General features: G+C 38.1%; 1 protein-coding gene and 1 long non-coding RNA gene across 4 annotated transcripts; one reads left to right on the top strand and one right to left on the bottom strand.

Moving 5' to 3' along the window:
* Positions 1 to 3,500: 3,500 nt before the first annotated feature.
* On the top strand, positions 3,501 to 11,009 carry GPR65 (G protein-coupled receptor 65). 2 transcript variants are annotated; one of them, XM_084520416.1, is made up of 4 exons: positions 3,501 to 3,618; positions 5,631 to 5,726; positions 8,535 to 9,221; positions 9,399 to 11,009. In XM_084520416.1, exons 3-4 carry the CDS (start codon positions 8,539 to 8,541, stop codon positions 9,694 to 9,696), a joined length of 981 nt encoding a protein of 326 aa, XP_084376542.1. In that variant the 5' UTR covers positions 3,501 to 3,618; positions 5,631 to 5,726; positions 8,535 to 8,538; the 3' UTR covers positions 9,697 to 11,009. The 2 variants fall into 2 exon arrangements, with proteins under 2 accessions (XP_084376542.1, XP_084376541.1); XM_084520415.1 differs by having other exon boundaries at positions 8,535 to 11,009.
* Positions 11,010 to 11,192: 183 nt separating this feature from the next.
* Positions 11,193 to 20,595, bottom strand: LOC311437332. Of its 2 annotated transcripts, none has more exons than XR_014693409.1 (2): positions 20,031 to 20,595; positions 11,193 to 15,104 (listed from the first exon to the last, which is right to left on the bottom strand). It is a non-coding gene; the product is annotated as an uncharacterized lncRNA (long non-coding RNA). The 2 variants fall into 2 exon arrangements; XR_014693410.1 differs by lacking the exon at positions 20,031 to 20,595 and adding an exon at positions 17,061 to 18,680.
* Between the last annotated feature and the right edge of the window lie 218 nt (positions 20,596 to 20,813).

Genomic DNA, 20,813 nt, shown 5'->3' with positions numbered 1-20,813 from the left:
CTGAGTATGAGTGAAGCCATTGAGGAGCCATTTTGGGTGTGGGAACGGACACGGGGACTTCAGGATGCGTTGTGATAACAGGACTGGGGGGTCTTCCTGGGAAAACACAGTGAAATTGCACTTTGTGCAGCCCAGTTGCAAGATGTACGCCAAAGTGCCCCTCATCCACTACCAAGTGGATCCTTTCTCCAGTGCATCTCTGTACATCTCTCACTGCCAGGCCATCACCAGCTTCTGGCCACCAGTAGCTGTGACTGCCTTTGTGCAGCCCTCAGCCCATCTTCAGGCTGCCACCACATCCCTTATACCGTAGGCAACATAAGCACTTTACAGGAGAAAACTCCTGCGATGCACAAGAAAGACCTTTGGTCTTTTGCATGAGAACAAGTGGCATGGCTGGGAGTGGCTCCGGGGTGCAGAGCACACAGGGAGAGGTCATGCCCTGAGGAGGGGTGCTGGCAACCCTGGAGTTTTCCCTGGGAATCCTAGTTGGCCCTAGTTAGATCCACAGCAGGACCCCTGAGGGGCTCTGCTGAAACTGCATTTTGACTCCTAGGAGCAGAGCTGAGCACCCCTTTCTGTTTTACAGCATTTGTGGCAGATGCTGACAGGCGAAGAGTTGAAATAGTGACATAACATACGTCAAAAGTTTCCATGAGGATAAGCCAGGGTTTTCAATCGGAATCCAGATCAAAAAAGCATTCTACTCAGACGGAAAGTAGTCAAGAGACTGGAGATCTGTTTGATTATTATTTAAAAATGAAAGTAGAGCTTTCTGACCATTGACCTTGGTGCTTTGCAGGGCAGATGTTCTGTGTGTTTCAGGAGGAATGAAGCACTGGGAGATGCAGTGGCTGACGTCATGCACCTGGTGTGTTAGAGCTGTGGGAAATCCCAGGTTTTTCATGTTTCTGTCCACAAAGAATGCTGTTAGTTGAGCCACTGCCTCTATTGTCCGTGTCATTGAGGAATCTAATGTCTCAGTGATGACATTACCTGACTAATGTTTCCTGTTTATTTCTTTTTTTAATAACAATACCAAACACTCACATAACATTTTGCACTTTACAGCAGTATCAAGCATTAACTAATGAACCTGCTCACACCCAAATGAGCTATACAATGTCATTATTACGTGCAGAAGGACAGAGTGACTTCCTCAAGGCTATAGTGAGTCAGTGGCAGAGGTAGAATTATGCTCATAGTCCTAATTTGCATTTGTTCTGTCAGACAATGCAGCTTTGCCCTTCTGGAGTGTGCAAATACAGAAAGTATTGCCATCATGACAAATTAACTTTAATTTTGGTGATTTTTTAAAAAATGGTACATTAATTTATTCTTGACAGAAGGATCTTGAAGTGCAATTCATTCTCTTGCTCACTCCTAGGAGCCCAAAATAGTCAGCTTTCCAAACTCATACTTCCATCCTATGATGTGCTGAACACCTCCCCTTTTCATCTGGTGATGGGTAATATATTTGAAATCCGTTTTGGTGAGAAGATGATGATGGGACTATAAAGACTTTTATTAAGGTTTAGGAATCTCAACCTGGCTTTTACCTGTAAATTCTGTGCTTTTTTTTTTTTTCTTTACATCTTTGTCCATCATACAAGGACGTGCTGCTTGTATCAAAAAATACAGGGATGTGTGATCTGAACCTTTTGTAAGCTCAAATACAAGCAATAAAATTATTGAGGACTTAAACAAAATATTCATCGTTTCTTCTGTAGATAAGACAATTTTCCACTGTTGATGCTTTTCTATTTCAGTTGTTCTTTTTTAGTAGCACTTCAATCTCTGCCAACCAACACCTGTTCTGAAGTTCTGAGATGACTGATTTGAGATACTGTGTATATGCAGATCTCAAAAGAAAAAAAAGAAAAAAGAAAAAAGAAAAAAATGTGCTGTTTGTATCAAAAATTGGATTGCCAAGAGTTGCTGTTTTGCATATATCTTTACTTCCAGAAATGTATAAAATACATTGTCTCCATTCTTGTTTCATTTGATTCCTCATTCCCACTATTGACTGTTCAGTAAAGGCATTTAGAAATAATTCACCTAGATTTCTCAATTTCTAATAATGATAAAAGTTGCTTTTTCTTCAGTGAAGTACAGGAACCCTCAACAGAGGAGCAGAGCCTGGCCATCAGACATTGTTCTTAGCAGATGCCATGTTAGGGAAAGACAGGTGAAAAGTGAGGGAACAGGTCTTTTTCTGATGACTTTTCTTTCAGTGAAAATAAAGGCTTGACTGACATTTATTTTAGAAATTAACCTAACATATCATCAGCCTTATGTGCTGAAAAGCCTAATTTTCACCAAGCTGGAGGGCGCTATGTTACCAGTTAAGGAATGACTGCAAGTATAGCATGACTTGATAATCAGTAGAAAAAAAATGTGGATAAAAAAGTCATGCTCTGTTTGGGGAAAAAAAAAAAAAAAAAAAAAAAAAAAAAAAAAAAAAAAAAGGAACCAAATCTCTGCATCCAGTAGTTAAATATTATAGAGCTGTTTAGTACTGATCTCAGAGAAGTCAGGATTTGAGAGGTTTTAAATTTGCCCATCTGTTTCATTTCTCCTTAGCATCTGAATCATCAAATAGTCCAGTTTTTGTATTACACAATAGATGTATATTTAAAGTGAAATTGTACCCAGTTTCTTAGAAGCAGACATCAATCATTCTAAACAATATTTATGGACGAATCAGAGCACAAAATAAATTATTCTGATCACAGAGGTAAAGAAGAAACTGGGCCTAGGTAACATTTTTTCCCCTAATGGAATTATCTGTTAAAAGAAACACCCCCATGAAAGCAGCATACAATCTCACATTCAGTTTATATAAAAATATACAAATGTGCAAACTGTTGAAGTGCATGAAATTATGGTATCCCCTGTTAACTAACACTGTGCACAAACTTGCTCCCATCAGTAGGCAAACAGAAAAAACCAGTAACAGAGATCCTGAAAATAATTAAACTCTTTTGGAACAAACTCCTAAAATCCTTATGATGTATTTTTATGGGTTTTTCTCTAGTCGTTTTTTCTTTGATTCTGTGATAGATTTGTTGGAAAGGGAAAGTGCCAAGTCTTCTGGTCAAAAAAAGCTTCTATGTTTTAAACACATACAAATAAAGCTGTTCCATTTCTGTGGAATGGTTTCTCTTCAGGATGCATTGTATCCTAAATAAGAGGTTTGTAATATACTCCACTCATTTAATTTTGTAATTTGACAATATTTTCAGTAAAACTATGTAAATTTACTGAAAATATAGATAGATTTCCTGATCATTTTTTATATTGTTTTATGATTTATATTTATATTCATATTATTTTTATATTGTTTTATATTTTTTATACTTCCTAATAAGTGAGTTGTCTTTTTCCCAGGGCTAAGGTTAAATTAGCAGGTGTGTTTTTTTGTTTTATTTTGTTTTGTTGTTTTTTTTTTTTAAAAAAAAGGAGGGAAGTGAAAAAAAAATTAAGAAGCTTGTAAGCAGTTGCTTCATTTGTGTCTCTAAGAGCAGCTTCCTTTTCCTTTATCTGATGAAGTGGTTTCTCTTCTCAGAACCAGAGTCTGGTTGCAAAACTGCTACGCTGGAGCACATGTCTGTCTAGGTAAGAGTATAAAATACAGTAAGTTAGCAGGTAGACTACTAATGTTGTGCTACAGGTTTTATCCTATCTCTCCATTAGTGTGATGCTAACATCATGCAACAAGGAGAAGGGACACAAAACAGGCTGGAAAAGACTGCTCTGGGACAAGTATTTCACCCCCAGAATATGTGAAACATGAGGCAAGAGGGCGAACAACATTGAAAGGATTAATTAGAAAAGACACGCCAGCTTGTTTTATTGTTTTAATGGTATCGCCTTGATCATAATACCTATTGCTTAGGAGAGGGGAGGAAGGATGGAGAAGAAAAGTATTTGAGTATGAGTTTTCAGGATTCTGAGCTGTCCTGTCCTCATTGTAAAATTGCCTCAGACCTCACAGAGCATTCTTCTTCTAGCTCTTCTAGTATTGTTTTTTTAATAACTTATTGCATTAATAAGGTACTCAGCGTTATTTGTGTGTATATACACAATCCTTAAAACTTAGCAGAAAAATAAGCTGTTCTAAAAATAGATTCTTAGAATACCAAGTGTCACGTATATGAAAATATTTTGTACAGCATCTTTCTGTATGCCTAGAGGAAAACATGAGGCACAGAAAGATATAGCAAAATAACATTCACCTGTGTGGTCTACATCCTTAAAAAAATAATAAGAAGAATAATTCTATTTGCTCATGTCAATGAATTTGTTTATGCTCTTTAACATATCCATAACGTGTATCTCAAAGGCTGAACTCTTTTAGACCTGCTTGAGTTTTTTACAGAATCTTTGAGAGCTGTAAGCAAAATTTAGTGTATTATATGAAAAAGTGCTGTTCATTTTAAGCAAAAAAGACCATGTTACTGAAGGACATATTTCAACTCTCCTAAACTGTAAAGGTTTTCAGAATTAAGTTTTAATATCTTCTCATTATAGAAAACATCCAGCTATGGGTGGTCCCTCTACTTGAGGAAATCAACTTGGCTGTATAACTTATTTTAAGAACACAAACCAATCTGTTGTTGAAATTGTTTAGAGAAACAAAAAAAATCAAAAAAATCAAAAACACGTCTGTCCTTCCATACACAATAGCACTGGCACAGCAGCTACTCTGCAGATCTAGCAGACGTTTTCTTCCCCTGAATCTTACCTATTAGGCAAAGTACATGAAAAAATACACTATATTGTAATGAGTATTGCTTACAGCAACTTCTCCTTTATGAACTTGAATTTTAAATAGAGGACATATAATGGAAATGTATTGGTTGTGGATGTTTCCAAGATTAAGCTGGTGATTCTAGCTAATCTCTATATATTTCTAATTAGTGACTGAAATCTGTTAGTAACACAAAATCTTTACAGTCTTCTCCATATTTCCTAATTTCCCAAACAGTAGTAGGAATTTTGTATTCTAAAAATAAAAAAGCCTCCCCCGTTCTCTCCTTAGAAAGTTGTTTACAGAAAAGAGCACGGAATATGCATTGTGTATTTGTGCTTATGAAAGGATAGTTGCTTGCTTACTTTGTTACTTACAAAATATCATAAATGCAGAGACCGTGTAAAGTTCTCTTTGAATCCAAATTAGATACTGTGGAAATGCATCAATACAAATACAATATGTAACATTCACAGGGTTCATTTACGGGTTTGTTTGCATATATTACTTGAAGTAAAACATTTGCTAGTCCACTTCTTAAATTTTATGTCTTGTTATTTTATTTTCTCAGAGTTCTCTTAACAGCACGTTTTCTATAGCAAAATGATAAAGAGATTGGGAAAATGATAATCATTGAATAATCTGTCTAAAAGAGAGAATTGGTGTTGAGAATTATATACATAGATTTTTTTTTTCCATTGGTACACATCTGATACTAAAACAAGTCTACTAAATAAGGTGAGACATTTTGAGTCACAGACAGTTTGAATCACAAAAGACAAACCATTAAACACTATCTTTAAACAGAAATTCCTTGATAGATTTTTAGAAAAATTCTAACAGTAAATGAGAAAAATTACCAACCACTGTGTTTCAGGGTGCCTGTAAGCCAATACCATCTTTCTGAACAAAACTATCAGGTATGCTCAGGAGCTGAGAAAAAACATGGGAATGCTTCAGATCATGCTTTCAGGTAAGAAAAATAATTTTGCATTACATAGTCCTAATTATCAGAAAAGTGCTGTGTAAGGAAGAATGGTATGGACAGGTTCCTCTGAGACAAGACCCCAAATAACTGTAGTGAAATGTGTTATAATCAGATGCAAAACAGTGCTTTGTGCTTTTATATTTCTGTTCAAGAAACTACAACATACATTGTGATCTACTTCATTTGCTGGCTCTTTGACACACTTCAGTATAGGTCAATACATGCCAGAATGACACACTTTTTGTTATTGTTGTCACTGAAAGAATATCCTTCTATAAGTAGCATCAATGTGTCATCAAAGCTAGGACATGGATTACCTGAGGAATTACAAACTGCCTTCTGAGCTTTGTTCATAGAAACTGTTGACAATAGTAGTTGAACATAAAAGAAAGACATGGGGTGTCATAAAAGAAAGACCTGTGAACATGGACAGAAAAAATTGCTGAGGTGGTAACTTTCACGTCATCTTAGCTCTCTTTTTGAACCCTATCTTCAGTGTTCCAGCCTGCCATAATCCAGTTAGAGCTTAAAATGTTAGTTCCTTAAGGCAGGTGGCAGAAGAGCAAAGCAAGGTCTTGCCTTAAAGAACATGCAGTTTATTCAGATGACTACAATATAAAGACAGGCGGTTTACCTATAATCAGTAAGATCGAGAGAGGAAAACTTTTAGAAACAGTGGGTTAAAAAGAGAAGGTTAAAGGTAAGTTAGTTGGTCAATGCCTAGGTTTGAAAGAGCTGATTTAGCTAGCTGTGGGAGGATCTGTGGTGTGTAACATGAAGACAAGTCGGGAGCTTGTAAGGAGGATGAGTCTATAATATAGCAAGTCAATTAACAATGGAGAAAGAGTTTGTGGGGGAGGAGAAGGAATTCCAATTTCTCAGTCATGCGCCTAGTATAAACACTGCCTCATCCACTTACTGCATTACATACATGCTTCTGAAAAGGCACATTGCCCTGTTAGACCTGTTATAGGAAAAAAGATGCTAAAAATTATATAAAGAACATGTATGTATTTTATCTGTTATTTATCAGTCTGCGTACATGTGCTTTGCTTTTGGTAAGAAATGGGCCAGCAAAACCCTGGGATCCAATTTCTAGAGCTAGATGTTTAATGTGTGATACTTACCTATATTGGTGAGCCTATGATGCCCTATATACTGTGCGGTTTTAATAAACCACACTGAAAAGCATATTTCTTATGTATGTCTTAGGTATAGGCACTGCTTTTTTCAACTAGTCATCATTATAAGTAAAGCTCCTCAGTGGAACAAACTGAGAAGTCTTTCTCAAGAATTTTCACTATCTTTCAAGCACGTGAACGAATTTAGGACTAACTGCGAAAAGTGAGCCAATTCAGTCAAATAAATCAGTGGCTGGTAAAAAGTGTGTGCTTCCTGACTGTTTGTGTCATTGCTCCTTTTTCTTTCCTGAATATCAGTGAAAGTTTTTCTATAGAAAAGAGAGATCCATGTAATAGCTTCTGAACAGTAAATAAACCTACATGGGTTTCTCTGACAAACCCACAAACCTCCACACAGATGCATCAGACCCATAAAGGGCAGAATGAGTTTGCCTACCACATAGGAAAATCCCTGTACCATAAATTGTTTTCAGTTTGAGCTGCTTCCTTTGTAAAAGAACAGTTGTAGACAGTTCTATCTTGCAACCTACTCATTCTACAACTGCTTCACCTCCTCTGCTGGCAGTCTAGACTCAAACCACAGATAAATTGTTAGAGGTGATCTCTGAAGCAGTGTATTTGGCAATAGAGCTGGACCACAGCAAGTATTCTCCATGCTTGTGTTTCCTGAATTTTTTGGTTAGATCTCTGAAGAAGGGAATTACTGAATGTCAGAGCTGTGATGTAACCAGTGAGTACCAATTGTCTCATAGCTATGGTAGTACGCCCTTTCTTACTGAAAGGTCAGCTTTTCTAAGTGCTTCTAAAACTTAGGCAGCCAACTCCTCCAGTCCCATTTCTTACTCAGGGCTGCCATTTTACTGATATTTTCATGTTGAAGCTGTTGACAGCATGGCTGTTGTAGTGCTTAAGACTAGCTTAATTGCTGATGATTTTACAAACTCATGCAAGGCAACCACAATTTTGTAGAGGAAAGAATTGTAAATAAAAAATTGTATTCAGAGAGTCTCCATCTGATTTGAGAATTAAGCCTGGCAGATTCTCCTGTGCGTGCAAGAATCCAGTAGTTGCCACGTTTCACATGAAGGTTACACGCTGTAACCTTTGCTGGAATAGCAATATTGATTGCAAGCTCTTGGGGGATCACATACAAAGGAGGGGTGGGGAACTAGGGAAATGTGCAGGTGTCACAAGAGTGATTAGTAACAGGAATGCATATCAGCCATGTTCTTCTCTTCTGAGCATATCCCAACATGTGGAAGTACCTGAATCCCTGTCTTTGTTTCTCCATTGTTTTAAAGAGGAGGAGAGCACTGGGGATAAGAAATCGGCCATATGGCCAGCACCCTATTTCACTCCTGTTTATTATTTGTGGTGCACTTTCTGATCTTCTTTGACTTTCTCACAAGAGAGACCTTTGATTCTAGCATCGTATCCCTCTGGAAGTGTCTCATACTGCTTCTGCTGTATAAGCTTGCATATGACTGACCTTGACCTTCTTAGACATTGGGGTTCCTCCTCTGCATGTGTCCATCCAGGAGTGTTTAAAACTTTTGATCTCCTACAAAGACAATTTATTTCTTCAAAAAAACAATACCACCAATAAGTCAAAAATGTTATTATAGCTGATATTTTTCCTTTTTGACAACAGAAGGATGGAATCTTACCAACCAGGTCCTGAAGAACTGACAGATGACCACCTATCAGACTACAGAGGGGTTTTTATTGCTTCTGGGCTGGAATTAGCACAAAATTCCTCAGGGTGGACAATGAACAACACTGCTATGTGCCACGATGATCACACCCTGGATAAGTATTTGTTTCCAGTTGTGTACAGCATTGTGATAGTCATCAGTATTCCCATCAACTGCATATCCCTCTATGTGTCTTGCATTCAAGTGAGGAAAAAGAATGAGTTAGCAGTCTACCTCTTCAGTCTGTCCCTGGCTGACCTTTTGTACTCTGTGATTCTGCCTCTGTGGATTGATTATGCCTGGAATGGAGATAACTGGAGGCTCCCTGACATGCTTTGTCAGATTTCTGCCTTCCTTATGTATATGAATTTCTACACTAGCACTGCATTCCTCGCTTGCATCTCTGTCAACAGGTACCTGGCATTAGTTCACCCCTTGAAGCTCCAGCACTTGCGCACAAGAAGGTTTTCACTGATTGTCAGCATAATTGTTTGGCTTCTGGAAGGCATCATGAATTCTGTCATACTGATGAAGAAAGAAATATTCAGTGATCTTTGCAATTCCACTAATCATACGTTATGTTATGATAAATACCCCTTGGAACCGTGGCAGGCACAGATAAATTTACTCCGGATATGCTCAGGGTACCTGGTTCCTTTGATAATCATTGTGTTTTGCTATCATAAAATCTACCAAGCAGTGAGGTGTAATCAAGCCACAGTAGATGAAGAAAAGAAAAAAATCAGGAAACTTATATTGAATATTACAGTTACTTTCATTCTTTGCTTCACGCCTTATCATGTTGTATTGTTTATTCGTAGCATCAAGGAACCATACTCCACTAACCCCCAGTTTTTGCTGTTGATGTATAAGATCTACAGAATCACACAAGCCTTAACAAGTTTGAATTGCATTGCCGATCCAATTCTTTACTGCTTTGTGAGTGAAACTGCACAAACAGACATTCTGAATTTGCTCAGGAGTTGCTTATACCTGCGAAAACCTGAGGGAAACCAAATGGAAGCACATACTCTGTGCAGTTCTACTACAAAGAGCAATATCACCTACAGAACTTGCTGTGAAACTGAGACTCTCTCAAAAATGGCTGCAAGAGCATAGTCAAAGAAAAAGTGGGTAACATAAAGGGAAAAGAAAGGAGAACTATTCTGTCATCTATACCTAGGAAATACTCCAGAAGTATACTAATCTAAGTGAAACCAGTAGCTGGAACTAATGAGAACTTATTACAGGGTCAGTGAAATTGAGGGAGCATCATCATGTATCTTTAAAACAGATGTTGTACATAAATCAAGAAACAAACATACAGTCAAGAAAGGTGAACATGACATGCTGAAAAAATTACTGAGGATTCCCCACCCAACTGCCTCCTGTCTCAGATTGCTAGCAAGTCCATGTGCTGGGCATACATGTTTAATGTACTCTGAGCTGAGCTGGAGGAAGGCTGAGGTCCTCTTAACCAGTCATTTGTTTTCCAGTTTTAATAAAAACCTGAAGCTTAGCTGTGAAGGAGCCTTATGTAGGATTGTTTTTAAATCTGTGATAGAAATGAGTAAAAAACACACACAAACACAGATCATTCCAATGATTGGCAAAGGAGCAGACAGAGAGAGGATGTTCAATCTTTTCTCTGGTATGATGGTGCTATGAAGATTCCTTTCTTTCAGTAATGGCTCAAGTTCTCCTTCAGCATACTCCTCCGATTAGCCACTTCTTCAAATTGTTTACCTCATGTAGACAGAGACTTAACTTTGATCTTCTTTGGAAAATGTCCTCATGTATAATTATATGTCATGTCTTTTCATTACAATATGAGTGTTGGATTTCAGATAGTTGAAGATTCATTACTTAGAGTGTATATATGGAACCAGATTCTAGCCACTGATGGTTTAAGTCAGATTAATTTTTTCCTAATATGTACAAGGAGGAAAGGAAAGGAATGGAAGGTGAGGTTTCACATCTCTACAACGCAAAAGACTAGTCTTTAGTCTTGCTTATTTTGACTGTAATCTGGAGTGCTTGTTTGTTTTTATGGAGTCAACAGAGCAAGGAGGTCTATATCCACCTATTTGACTGCAGATGGAGTTTCAGCTAGAGTTACTGACCAAGCTCTCAGTCAGCCAGTTTTACAAAAATTCAAACAAACCAACTATACTAAAAAAACAGCAATGAACAAAAATGGACCAATAGCTAATAAGAATGGCAGCAAAGGATCCTAAATTATAAAAGGGCTGAAATTACCGCAAATGAAAAGCAGAGCTGTTAACACAGGGATCTGGTCACATGTAGACTCCCTTCAATCGCTGTGATTCCCTGGTAGTGGTGTGCACCTGTCCCTGTGAAAAGACAATCAAAAGACTGTGCGTTTTTCTTTGACTCCTCATAAGGTCAGTTTCCAGGAAGAATGTTTGATTTTGGTGGTTTTCCAGTTTCATAGGGAAAAAAAAAAAATCTTTCCATCAAAAATACCCCCCTCTGCAAGTCTGTGGTTTAAAGAATTTGGACCAGCAATTTTCCACACAATGCTAGGATTGACATTATACTTGGAGGACCAGCACACAATGATCACAATCAGCACTGAAATTTTTGCATGGAAATTATTAATTTCTCCATTACAAAAAGCCACTTTCACTGTTTTCATGAGTTCCTGGTTGTGTCTATTTATACTTTCAGTTAATTTCACATTCTGAGAAGGGAACTTGAGAGGCGGAAGAAATTGGAGTTGTTCAGCCTAGAGAAGAGAAGACTTTGGGGGTCCTAATATCAGTCTTATAATACCTGCAAGGAGAGTGTTGAGAAGACAGCCAAGCAGGACAAGAAACACAAACTCAAAACAAGAAGGATAAGAGTCGATATATGCAAAAATTTTTGAACTCTGAGGACTTCCAAACAGTGGAGCAGGTGCACAAAGATGTTTTGCACCCTCCATCCTTGCAGGTTTTCAAGACCCAACTGGACAAAGCCCTTGAAAAACCCGGTCAGGCCTCATAGCGGACCTTACTTAGAGTAGAAGGTTGAACTAGAGACTTCCTGAAATCCCTGCCAATCAGAATTCTCCTGTGATCCTATGAACTTTTATAAATATGTATGTCACTATTCTGGCTGTTACCTTCCTCTTTAAAAAAGTAGGTTCCCTTCCCTTCTTTGTTTTCATTAATCCTTTTACTGGATTTTATTTTCATGTGTTTTGTTTTTTTTTTTTTTTCTTCTTTTTTTTTTCTGTAATTCCATTTTATATATTATGAAGCAAAAATATGTGAACAGCAGCACAAACTACTTCACCACAGACGTGTCCCTGTGCTGACCTATGAACACAATGTATTTTGCAACAGAATGTGAAATTTCACTGCTGCACTGGAACAAAAGCAGAACCAAGATTCACTAACTTAATGGGAAAAAAAATAACTTGGTTTATTTCTAAACCTTTCATGTGCCAGAAAGATTGGAAAGTTAATTCCTTTTTGTGTTATTATTATTATTATTATTATTATTATAAGTGATAATGAAAGCTAAAGCTAAACAACAAAACTGAGTCAAATTTAACCTGTGTGTCGGGAAGCCGTGAGAGCTGGCTGCTCTGCAAGGTAACCGGGAGCTGAGGATGACAGCAAGGTCAGCAGGGCAGTATCCTCACCGAAAAGCCATGCAATCCCACAGCACCCAAGTGAGGTGTGTAGAGCAGATCTGGTGACAGTAACCAGCATCAGCCAACAGCTGTCTGATCATCAGACAAATCGCATGGACATGCCATAGTGACAAGGCAGGTCTGAGGTTGAGCCAGGAAGCCAAGTCAGCAAGCCATGGTCAGGATCATCAGGATCAGCAAAGCACCATGTTCCCGAGATGTGTCTAAAGTGAGGGCACAGGGCAAGTGCCTGAGCTTACAAGCAGCTCCTGTGCCAAGGAGGAGAGATTACCACCAAGAATCATTCCAGCTTCCTCTCCCACCCACCTGGCTCTGTGTTGCAAGGCAGCACAACATAAGCACTGGCCACCACAAAGGCAACCAAACCCAAGGCAGCAGGGGAAGAGGCTACAAAGCCTGTAGGTAAACTCAGGGCCCTGACACTGTAAAGAGCTTTATTTCCACAAATTTTGGCCCTGAGATTCAATACATTTTAATTTTCTGCCTTTGCTCATGAAACCCCTAGCTTGGGTCAGCTTTTGTTTTTATGTGTGGATGGTTTTTGTAGCATCATTTCTTGTAGTATGTCCCTGCCTTACTGAAGATCCACTTGAGATAAAGGAAAGCAATGACAATGGCTGGCCCATATTCTAGGCTTCTTAAAGGAACTCTAATAAATTAGGTGTCTACTTTACAAAGATAAAACATAAGTACCTAATCCCTTAGGCTGCTCTGAAATGCTCACTTCATCTGTTGAAATAACAACCCTCTGGTAAAATGAGGAAACTGAGATTGCATTGTCCTGGACTTCAGTTATTGGTGTATTTACCTCATTATTCTTACATAGCTAAAAATTTGCAATCTTTTTCATTCTCTCTCCAAATTTGTTTGTCCCAGCTTGACCAAATTTCCTGTATGAAAATGGATATCTATATTGTTTTTGGAATCACACAGTATTATAGGAGAGAATTCCACAGTGAAAAACGTCTTCATGAAGGCTCCAGCACGCACTGTGCATTATTACTGCTAAATATTCCATGGAGAATTCCTAAAAGCTCTGCAGGTAAAAAACAGGTGCAAATTCACAGAAACCACTTAAAAAGCAAGAACATTTGTTACAGGAGAGAGTTTATAAAAATCCAAATATCTACTTAATAGCAAGAAATGCATTCCTCAGTGTGACACTGTAGTTCCTATCTCACTTCCCAATCTATACTGTAAGAATATGGTTAATTAAAGGCCATGATGTTAACTTATTTAATATCTGTAGGGTATGACATATCAGTGCCAAATGATATTGTCAGCACAGTAACAACAGAGGTGTGTTTATATGTCAATAATTCACTTAAAGCAGAATCCATCTCCCAGCAAAGATATAGCTCAGCTTCTTAAGCTTGGAAGTTTCCAGTGAACTGTGGAGACCTTGCCAGTGGAGTTTTAGACTTCATTTGACCTGTGTTTCCTGGAATATTAGCCATGAGCTGCCTCATGATGCACACCATTGTTCTTTTCTCATGCAATTACACATCAGCTTTGTTTTCTTAATGTCACTGGGGTCAGTCCTGACTCACATGGTTGTAGACTAACAAAGACTAATAGAAACTCTTGTCTTTTTTTTTTTTTCCTTTTTTTTTTTTTTTCTCATCTTTAACATGTCTAACTTCAGAGCAACTTGGAAAAATTGAAGGAAGTGTGAATTTGAGCTATGAGATTAAAATATTCCACTTCCTGTTTCCATTTACAGAGAACAATGTTGCTAAAATTATTCTAATTACTCCAGTGACAAGCTTCAGAGACTCTCACTTCTATGCCAGTAAAGGAGTAAAATGCCATTGTTCAGCCACATGCCATTTCTCACATTACTTACCAGTATCATCAGTGTTGTCATAGGTCTACTTCTCCATTTTCTACCATGGTAAAGCTGCATCTTGTTTGCTGCCTCTCTCCACTGAGCACAGAGGGGGGTAAACGGGTGGGAGGGAGCTCTAGGGCATTTGGGACCAGCATGACCTCAAAGGCAGAGCAGCTACTTCTGCAGAACAAGGCTGCAAGGAGGAGAAGTGTGGCCCTGCATGCAGCAGGGCCCTGGAGCAACTGCTGCACCCAGGGGATGGATGCTGCTAATGGCCAGGGTTTTCCTTCTTCCATGAGATGGCAGCTCCTCATGGTCCCAGAGCCCTGCAAGACAGCATCTTGCCCCTGCCTGGTGCCACCTGCTCCACTGTACTTACATCTGATAAGCCATGGCCTGGCATTGATAAAGAGGGTGGGGCATGGCAGGGAAACTCCTGGTGTGTATCCTAAAGGTTTCTTTCTTCCTTTTCTATTGCTGCACCACAATGTCTGTGTTACTGATAAAAAACTAGCCTAAGCTGGCACAGGGAGTTTTTGGCTGTCCAACAGTGAATTAAAAGTAACCAAGCTATTTCCCATCTTTTAATATCCTAGAAAGACAAACTTTTTTTTTCTGAGATGAGGCTTTTAGAAAAATAAACAAACAAAACACACACACACAAACAAAACAGAAAACAGTAATGAAGATACTGTATCAGATTGCATCAAGATAATCAGATCCTCACCTGTGCCAGGTCAGCTCAGCCACCATGTGTTGCATCTGAACTACAGCCTGTACACATCAGAGCTACAACGTGTCTCTGTAGCACCTCTCACTGAACGTCAGAGTGCACACTTACGTATAATGATCTCATCATAAAAACTAATGTAAAATGGAAATGCTAGAATGGTGGGTGGTATGAAACACACACTAAAAAAAAAACAAATAGGTCAACCCCTTTCCTATCTCCCCCTCTTCCCCCCCTTTTTTAAATGACTTTGTATATTTTGGTGAAAGAGGATACAGATGTCCAGCGGAGTGCGCGAGAATCTGAAAAATAAAAAAGACCATGTTTTACAAAAGCTGAGGTAGCTGTTACTTTAAATTTAGTAATTTTTGGAAATATTATTGCTATAGAAACCTCTTGGTTAGTGGTTCAATACCAGGGACAACAGATTATTTTATTTTTTCACTTTTTTTTTTTTTTTTTTTTTAACCCCCCTGGTAAATGCAAAGTCTGTTGCTGAAGGAAAAATTGAGATAGTGACAGATTGGGTAAAAGCACGCACAGATACTGTACTGATATCTAATCACATATAAATATACAAGTAAAAACTTCATTTAGTTTTATATTCAGTTCATATAACAATTAAATAAAATAGAGGTGCAGCTTGTGCCTCCCTGTGTTTCTTGTTTGTTTGTTTTTGTTTTGTTTTGTTTTGCTATGGCTCTTTAAATCATCTAGATGCAACTCATTGTCTTTCAGATGAGATGTTGATATGAGATATTTATCATAAGCAATGACTTTCACAGTCTTTTTCCAAGGGCTGGTGGTAATATCCCCAAATCTGTGCTATATTCAATCCCAGCTGAAGCTTTATTTTGACTTTTAAAACCATGACTTTTGTAGACATGCAAGTAATAGCTATTTTTCCCACCCCAGATGAAAAATGGCACCTAGGAACATTTTAATTTTAAATTGCTAACACTTTGTCACAGTTATTTGTGCCCAGTCCAATGAGATCCCAGCCCTATCCTAGAGATACATCAAGCTATTGGAAAAATTGTCCCCTCAGTTTTCTTCTTTTGATACCTTTGCAGGTGTGATGGCAAGTTCTACATCCAGAAAGCCAGAGGACCTCTAAAGGAGAGGTCCATACATGGCCTTATGTTTCACATAGTTAACTACATGTGTGAGAAAACACTGTGAGGACAATGCAGTTTCTCCTGTAAAGGCAACATGTGTAGGTTAGGTTCACATCCTTAAAAGCAGATGAACTTTTGAGGCCAAGCAGGCTTGACTGATGAGATTATCTTTCCTGGCAAACTTATATGTATTAGCAGCTTCACGCCAATGGGAATAAAGAAAAAAGGCTGGCCTGGAAAATGACAACTCCAGTTAAAAATACCCTTTCCCTCCTATTCCCTTGACCAGACTACTGATGCCAGATGCAAAACTGAGCCACAGCAGTACAACATGCACATCAGGTCACCCTCCTGGTTCAACAGCTCTTATGGGCTCTTCACATTCAGCTTTCTGCAGCCCACCCAGACATACTACAGGTGTACTGGGTGTAAGGGTACATAGCCAATGACCTTGGGACACAGCTCTTTCCCTGTTTCCCTTTTCTTCCCTTGACAGCTCACTGTTCCTGCATGTATCCTAGCCTGAAGCACCAGGTATCTCACAAAGCTCTCATGTATGAGAGCTCCAGGATCTCACAAAGCAGTCTAGTTTACAGTAAACTCATCTTCTGAGGTAGCTTTTCACCTTAGAAGACCCAAGAACTCTTGAATGAGAAGGAAAGTAAAAAACTCTAAGACTTAGAGTGCAACAGAATCTCCAAGTATTTATGAAGCAATTCCTAAGATTAATATTGAATGACAAAATAAAGACATAGCTTCACCCAACTTCTTTGCTTATCCTGATGGTCTACAACACAATAAATATCTCCAGCAAACTAAATTTTCTGCTTCTCCTCAGAACTCAGAAAAGGTCAAACAATGACTGCTGATATGCTCATGGAAACTCCATGCAGGCAAAAATTATCTCTCTTTCCTGACACAGCATGTATGTGCACACATCACTGTCTGGCAGCTCAGAACATACAGCTTCTGTGTAGCATAACCAACCTAACTGAAAGCTGCATACCAAGAAGTTGTACAGTAAATCAATATTGCATTCACATTCATATCTGTTGCAGTGTTAGTGCTGGAAATGTGTGAAATAAAGTTGACTATTTCCTATTCACCTATTTTGACAAGAGCAGTGCCAACCCTCCTTACCCATCTGCATGGCTGTTAGTGCATAATGTAGTGTGTCAGTCCAGTCCACATATTGCTATGGGAACTCATAATATAAGGAAAGTAGTAAAATACTGCAACATATACTGAAGGTATTCCTGGTGAGTCAACATTTAAGGTTGTGCTGAAATCTGCAGCTGCTGTTAATTCCCCTGTAATGTTCTGTTTGAGTAACACATTTCTTCACAAAGTCTAGCATTCACACTTAGAAGATTTATTTCTGTGAAAAGCAGGAAATAAATTTAGGCAGTACCATTTAGTAGTTTAAAATTAGGTCCTTTTGGAAAGGAAAATTTCAGTTCTGAAGATTTTTTTGATCCTTAATACATCACTAGCAGATTCAGAATTTGACTTTAGATAGGCCTGGCGTAGCAATTTCAGAAAGATCCAGGACTATTTGTCAGCAGAGGCCATCATAACTCTGACTCTGCCAAGGGAAGTAAAGGGCAATAAATTTATTAAAAAAATATATATATTTATTCTTGTCTCACCACTATTTAGACTCATGATTTCCACAGAAGTTTTTCATGTGGTTATTTGAAAGTCATAGCTCTTTTATCTGGAGGTCTATGTGCATTTTCCCTTACCTTTTCTTGTGTTTTATGTTTATCACTGCATGTAGGGTCTTGAAAATATTAATTTTAAATGCCTAAATATACTGGTGGTGGTGGTGTCCAAAATAGCTGTGTTTTAAACATCATTATTCTTGATAACATCTTGCAACTTTGATGAGCCTGATTTGCTATGAGTTTTGTCTCGAAGCTTGGTGTTCAGTTTATTTCTGTGCAATAACAGGAAGTAACCCACAAAGGGCATCAGAATAAAAATAACAAAAAAGAGAGAGGGCTCAGAAGTATGAGCATCAAGAATTCACCAAGGTAGATTTAACTGGAAGACTTTGCAAAAAAAAATTGCTAACTTGCTAGTTTTATCCAATTTTGCAGTTTACTCATTTTTAGTATTTCATTCAGAGAAACTAGGACCAAGAACTCAGAGACCCTTTGAAGCACAACCTGTGCAGGAAGCGTTAAGACATCCAAGATAGGCACTGAGTGTGTCTTTTCACTCAAGATGTCTGTAAATATGCTGCAAAGATATTCATGTAATTAGCCCGTGACTGCACAGACAGGTGTTCGTAATCCCTGTGGTTGGATACATACTTTCTAGAAAATGCCAATTTTCCTGGCACCTCAGCAAACTCAATTTGTTCTTGCACAGAACAAATTATGTAGGATTTTCAGTCAAAGAAACATTGCAAAAAATTATGCAGAGACAATTCTCTCACTTGTACTTGCAAAAGTCTGGAATGAGTGATCTGAGAGACTATCCTCACTAGGTGGCGATTTCGGTCTGCTTAGTCAGGCCTTAGAGAAGAACAGAAAAAATCCTAGTTTAAAGATGTGCTTCTTACATATAAGAAAAGGGAGTCTGAGAACAGAGCTGACTTTACGTGAAGAAGGAGTGAGCTGTTGTGTTTCTTTCAGTCTCTGCCTTGAGCTGCTGCAAAGTGTCAGGCTGTGACTCATCAGACCCCGGAACCAGAAGTTAAAAAAAAAAAAAAAAAAAGGCTATCACTGCACGTTATGAGCTTTATGCCAGCCTAGATTTATTAACAGCTTGTTTGTACTTCTTTTTCTTTGTAATAAAGTTTTATTTAGTTCTGTCTCCTTTCTCTCTGATATTTATTGCAATATACATCTGTGCACACATATACAGACAGTAGGCATCTGTATCGCTAAGCAAATCAAGCTCTTACACTCTGTAGCCTGATGGACACCTCATTCCCATACTCATTCCACCCGCTTATTTTTTTTCAGCTGCCCTAGATGAGCTCTGCTCCTGGGGCTGGCACCAGTTCCAATGCTCCATCAGAGCATGCTCCATCAGAGCTGTAATGCTTCCCTAAATCTGCTGAAACGTGTATAAAACATTTCCCTAGACATTCATACCCACCCTGTGATCAGCCAGCTCCTCTCCTCAGGCAGAGGAGATGAGTTCATAACAGATGAGTTTGTAAGGCAGCAACTCTCTTACTGTTAGCCTCAAACTGCACTAATGGGTTTTGCATTACTGAATGACCCCCTAAAACAGATTCACACTTTACCCATATTACAGCTGTTTATTTGTAGATGTTCTCTTTGCTGAAGTACAATAAACAAAATTTTTCTGTGTATTTCCTCAGTGATCAGACCTTCCAATTGTTGCAGTAGAGTCACATCTTTCCGAAAAATCCCCTCAGTCTCTGTAGGACCCAACTTCATATCCAGAGCAGTATCAGTTCTTTCCTACTTTCCCCAGGAGCTCACATTAGAATAAAGATTTGCAGGTGCTCCATATTCCCCACACCTGCATCCCAGAAGGATTAGGCCTGCTCCTTTTATTAGGTGGATCACCAGTTCCATTATGCTTCTACTCAATGGTAGTACCTTCTTCTCCCTGTAACTACAATCAATATTCCTTTATCTTTTGCCATATTCGTGATTTTCTTTTTTTCCTCTGTATGAGGAGCAGACAGAACAATTACACAAGCCTCTTTCATTACTTCAGTGACAATTATGAATCTTCTCAACCCAGAAAGAGAAAATATTCATTAATTAGCTAGCTTTTTAAACAATTCTGGTCTTCATTTCAAAGCGATTTATGTGTTTCAGGAAGCAGTATGGAATTAATTAAATTCCCAGCATTTATTAGCTTTATTTCTTTGTGTTTTTATTCTAGGCTATATTATTCATATGGAGGAAAAAAAAAAAAAAAAAAAAAAAAAAAAAAAAGACATTTCAATAATGTGTTATTCTGAAATAATTCCAAATATCTGCAACTAAAACAAGAAATTAGGCTAGTACACCCTGGCCACTGAAACATAAATAATGACTTGAAGTACTCTATCAACTCGTCTTTTGCTAGTCCAATCATATATATTTACATTTTTAATTTAACAAAGAAATAACTTACATTTTAGGTTGTACAAGTCCATCCAATATGATGCATTAGGGTCCCATTAGTTGTTGTCCTTCTACACCCATTTCAATAGTCCTTGATATCCATTCCCTTCTTTCTTTCCTTTTATCTTTTCCCCAAGTTCATTCTTCTATATTGCTCTACCTTTCTTCCTTATATATCCATTACAGTTTTAAAATAATCTCTACTCACTTCCTCACAAATCTGTTGCTAGCCTAAGTAACCTTGAGCAACTGACTCAGGGAAATGTCAAATCTGGGGGTGAAAGGGGAGAAAGGTGAAAAACGTAAGCAAACAAAAAAGCTCGCTAGACATTAATATTTTGTCTGGGTCAGAAAGGACACATTTACCACAATGACATCCACAAGCAGGACTGAAGGAAGCTTTATCAGAGGTTGATCTCTAAAACTGACCATCATGAAGTCTCACATGCCTGCAATAACAAGACGAACATGATGTCACATGGGAAAGGTTCCTCTTTTGTACCAGAGCAGGCAATTTTTTTTTTATTATTTTTTTTTATGCTTCCTGTTATTTGGGTTATTTTTATCCTTATTATATACTTGTCTGAAGAACTTAATATAAAGCTGAAGTAACTTGGAAAATGTGGTTTTGACCTTTAAAGTTGTTTATTAGACTAAAATTTACATCTTTAACTTTGAATACAATGACCACAACCTAAATTCATGTTGAATTTCAGTAAATTGATATAACCTGATTTCCTCAGAGAAGTAAAAGATTACAGGCATAATACTAATTTGATTCTGAGTGGTTTCT

Source organism: Aythya ferina (assembly GCF_964211825.1).
Source record: "Aythya ferina genome assembly, chromosome: 5".
Taxonomy (NCBI): domain Eukaryota; kingdom Metazoa; phylum Chordata; class Aves; order Anseriformes; family Anatidae; genus Aythya; species Aythya ferina.
The sequence above is the reverse complement of the archived record's forward strand: the minus strand, read 5'-3'. Positions and strand labels throughout refer to the sequence as shown.

Bases quoted from the DNA above. Each gene is read 5' to 3' on its own strand.
- GPR65 (XM_084520415.1), top strand. From the start codon at position 8,539: ATGGAATCTTACCAACCAGGTCCTGAAGAACTGACAGATGACCACCTA.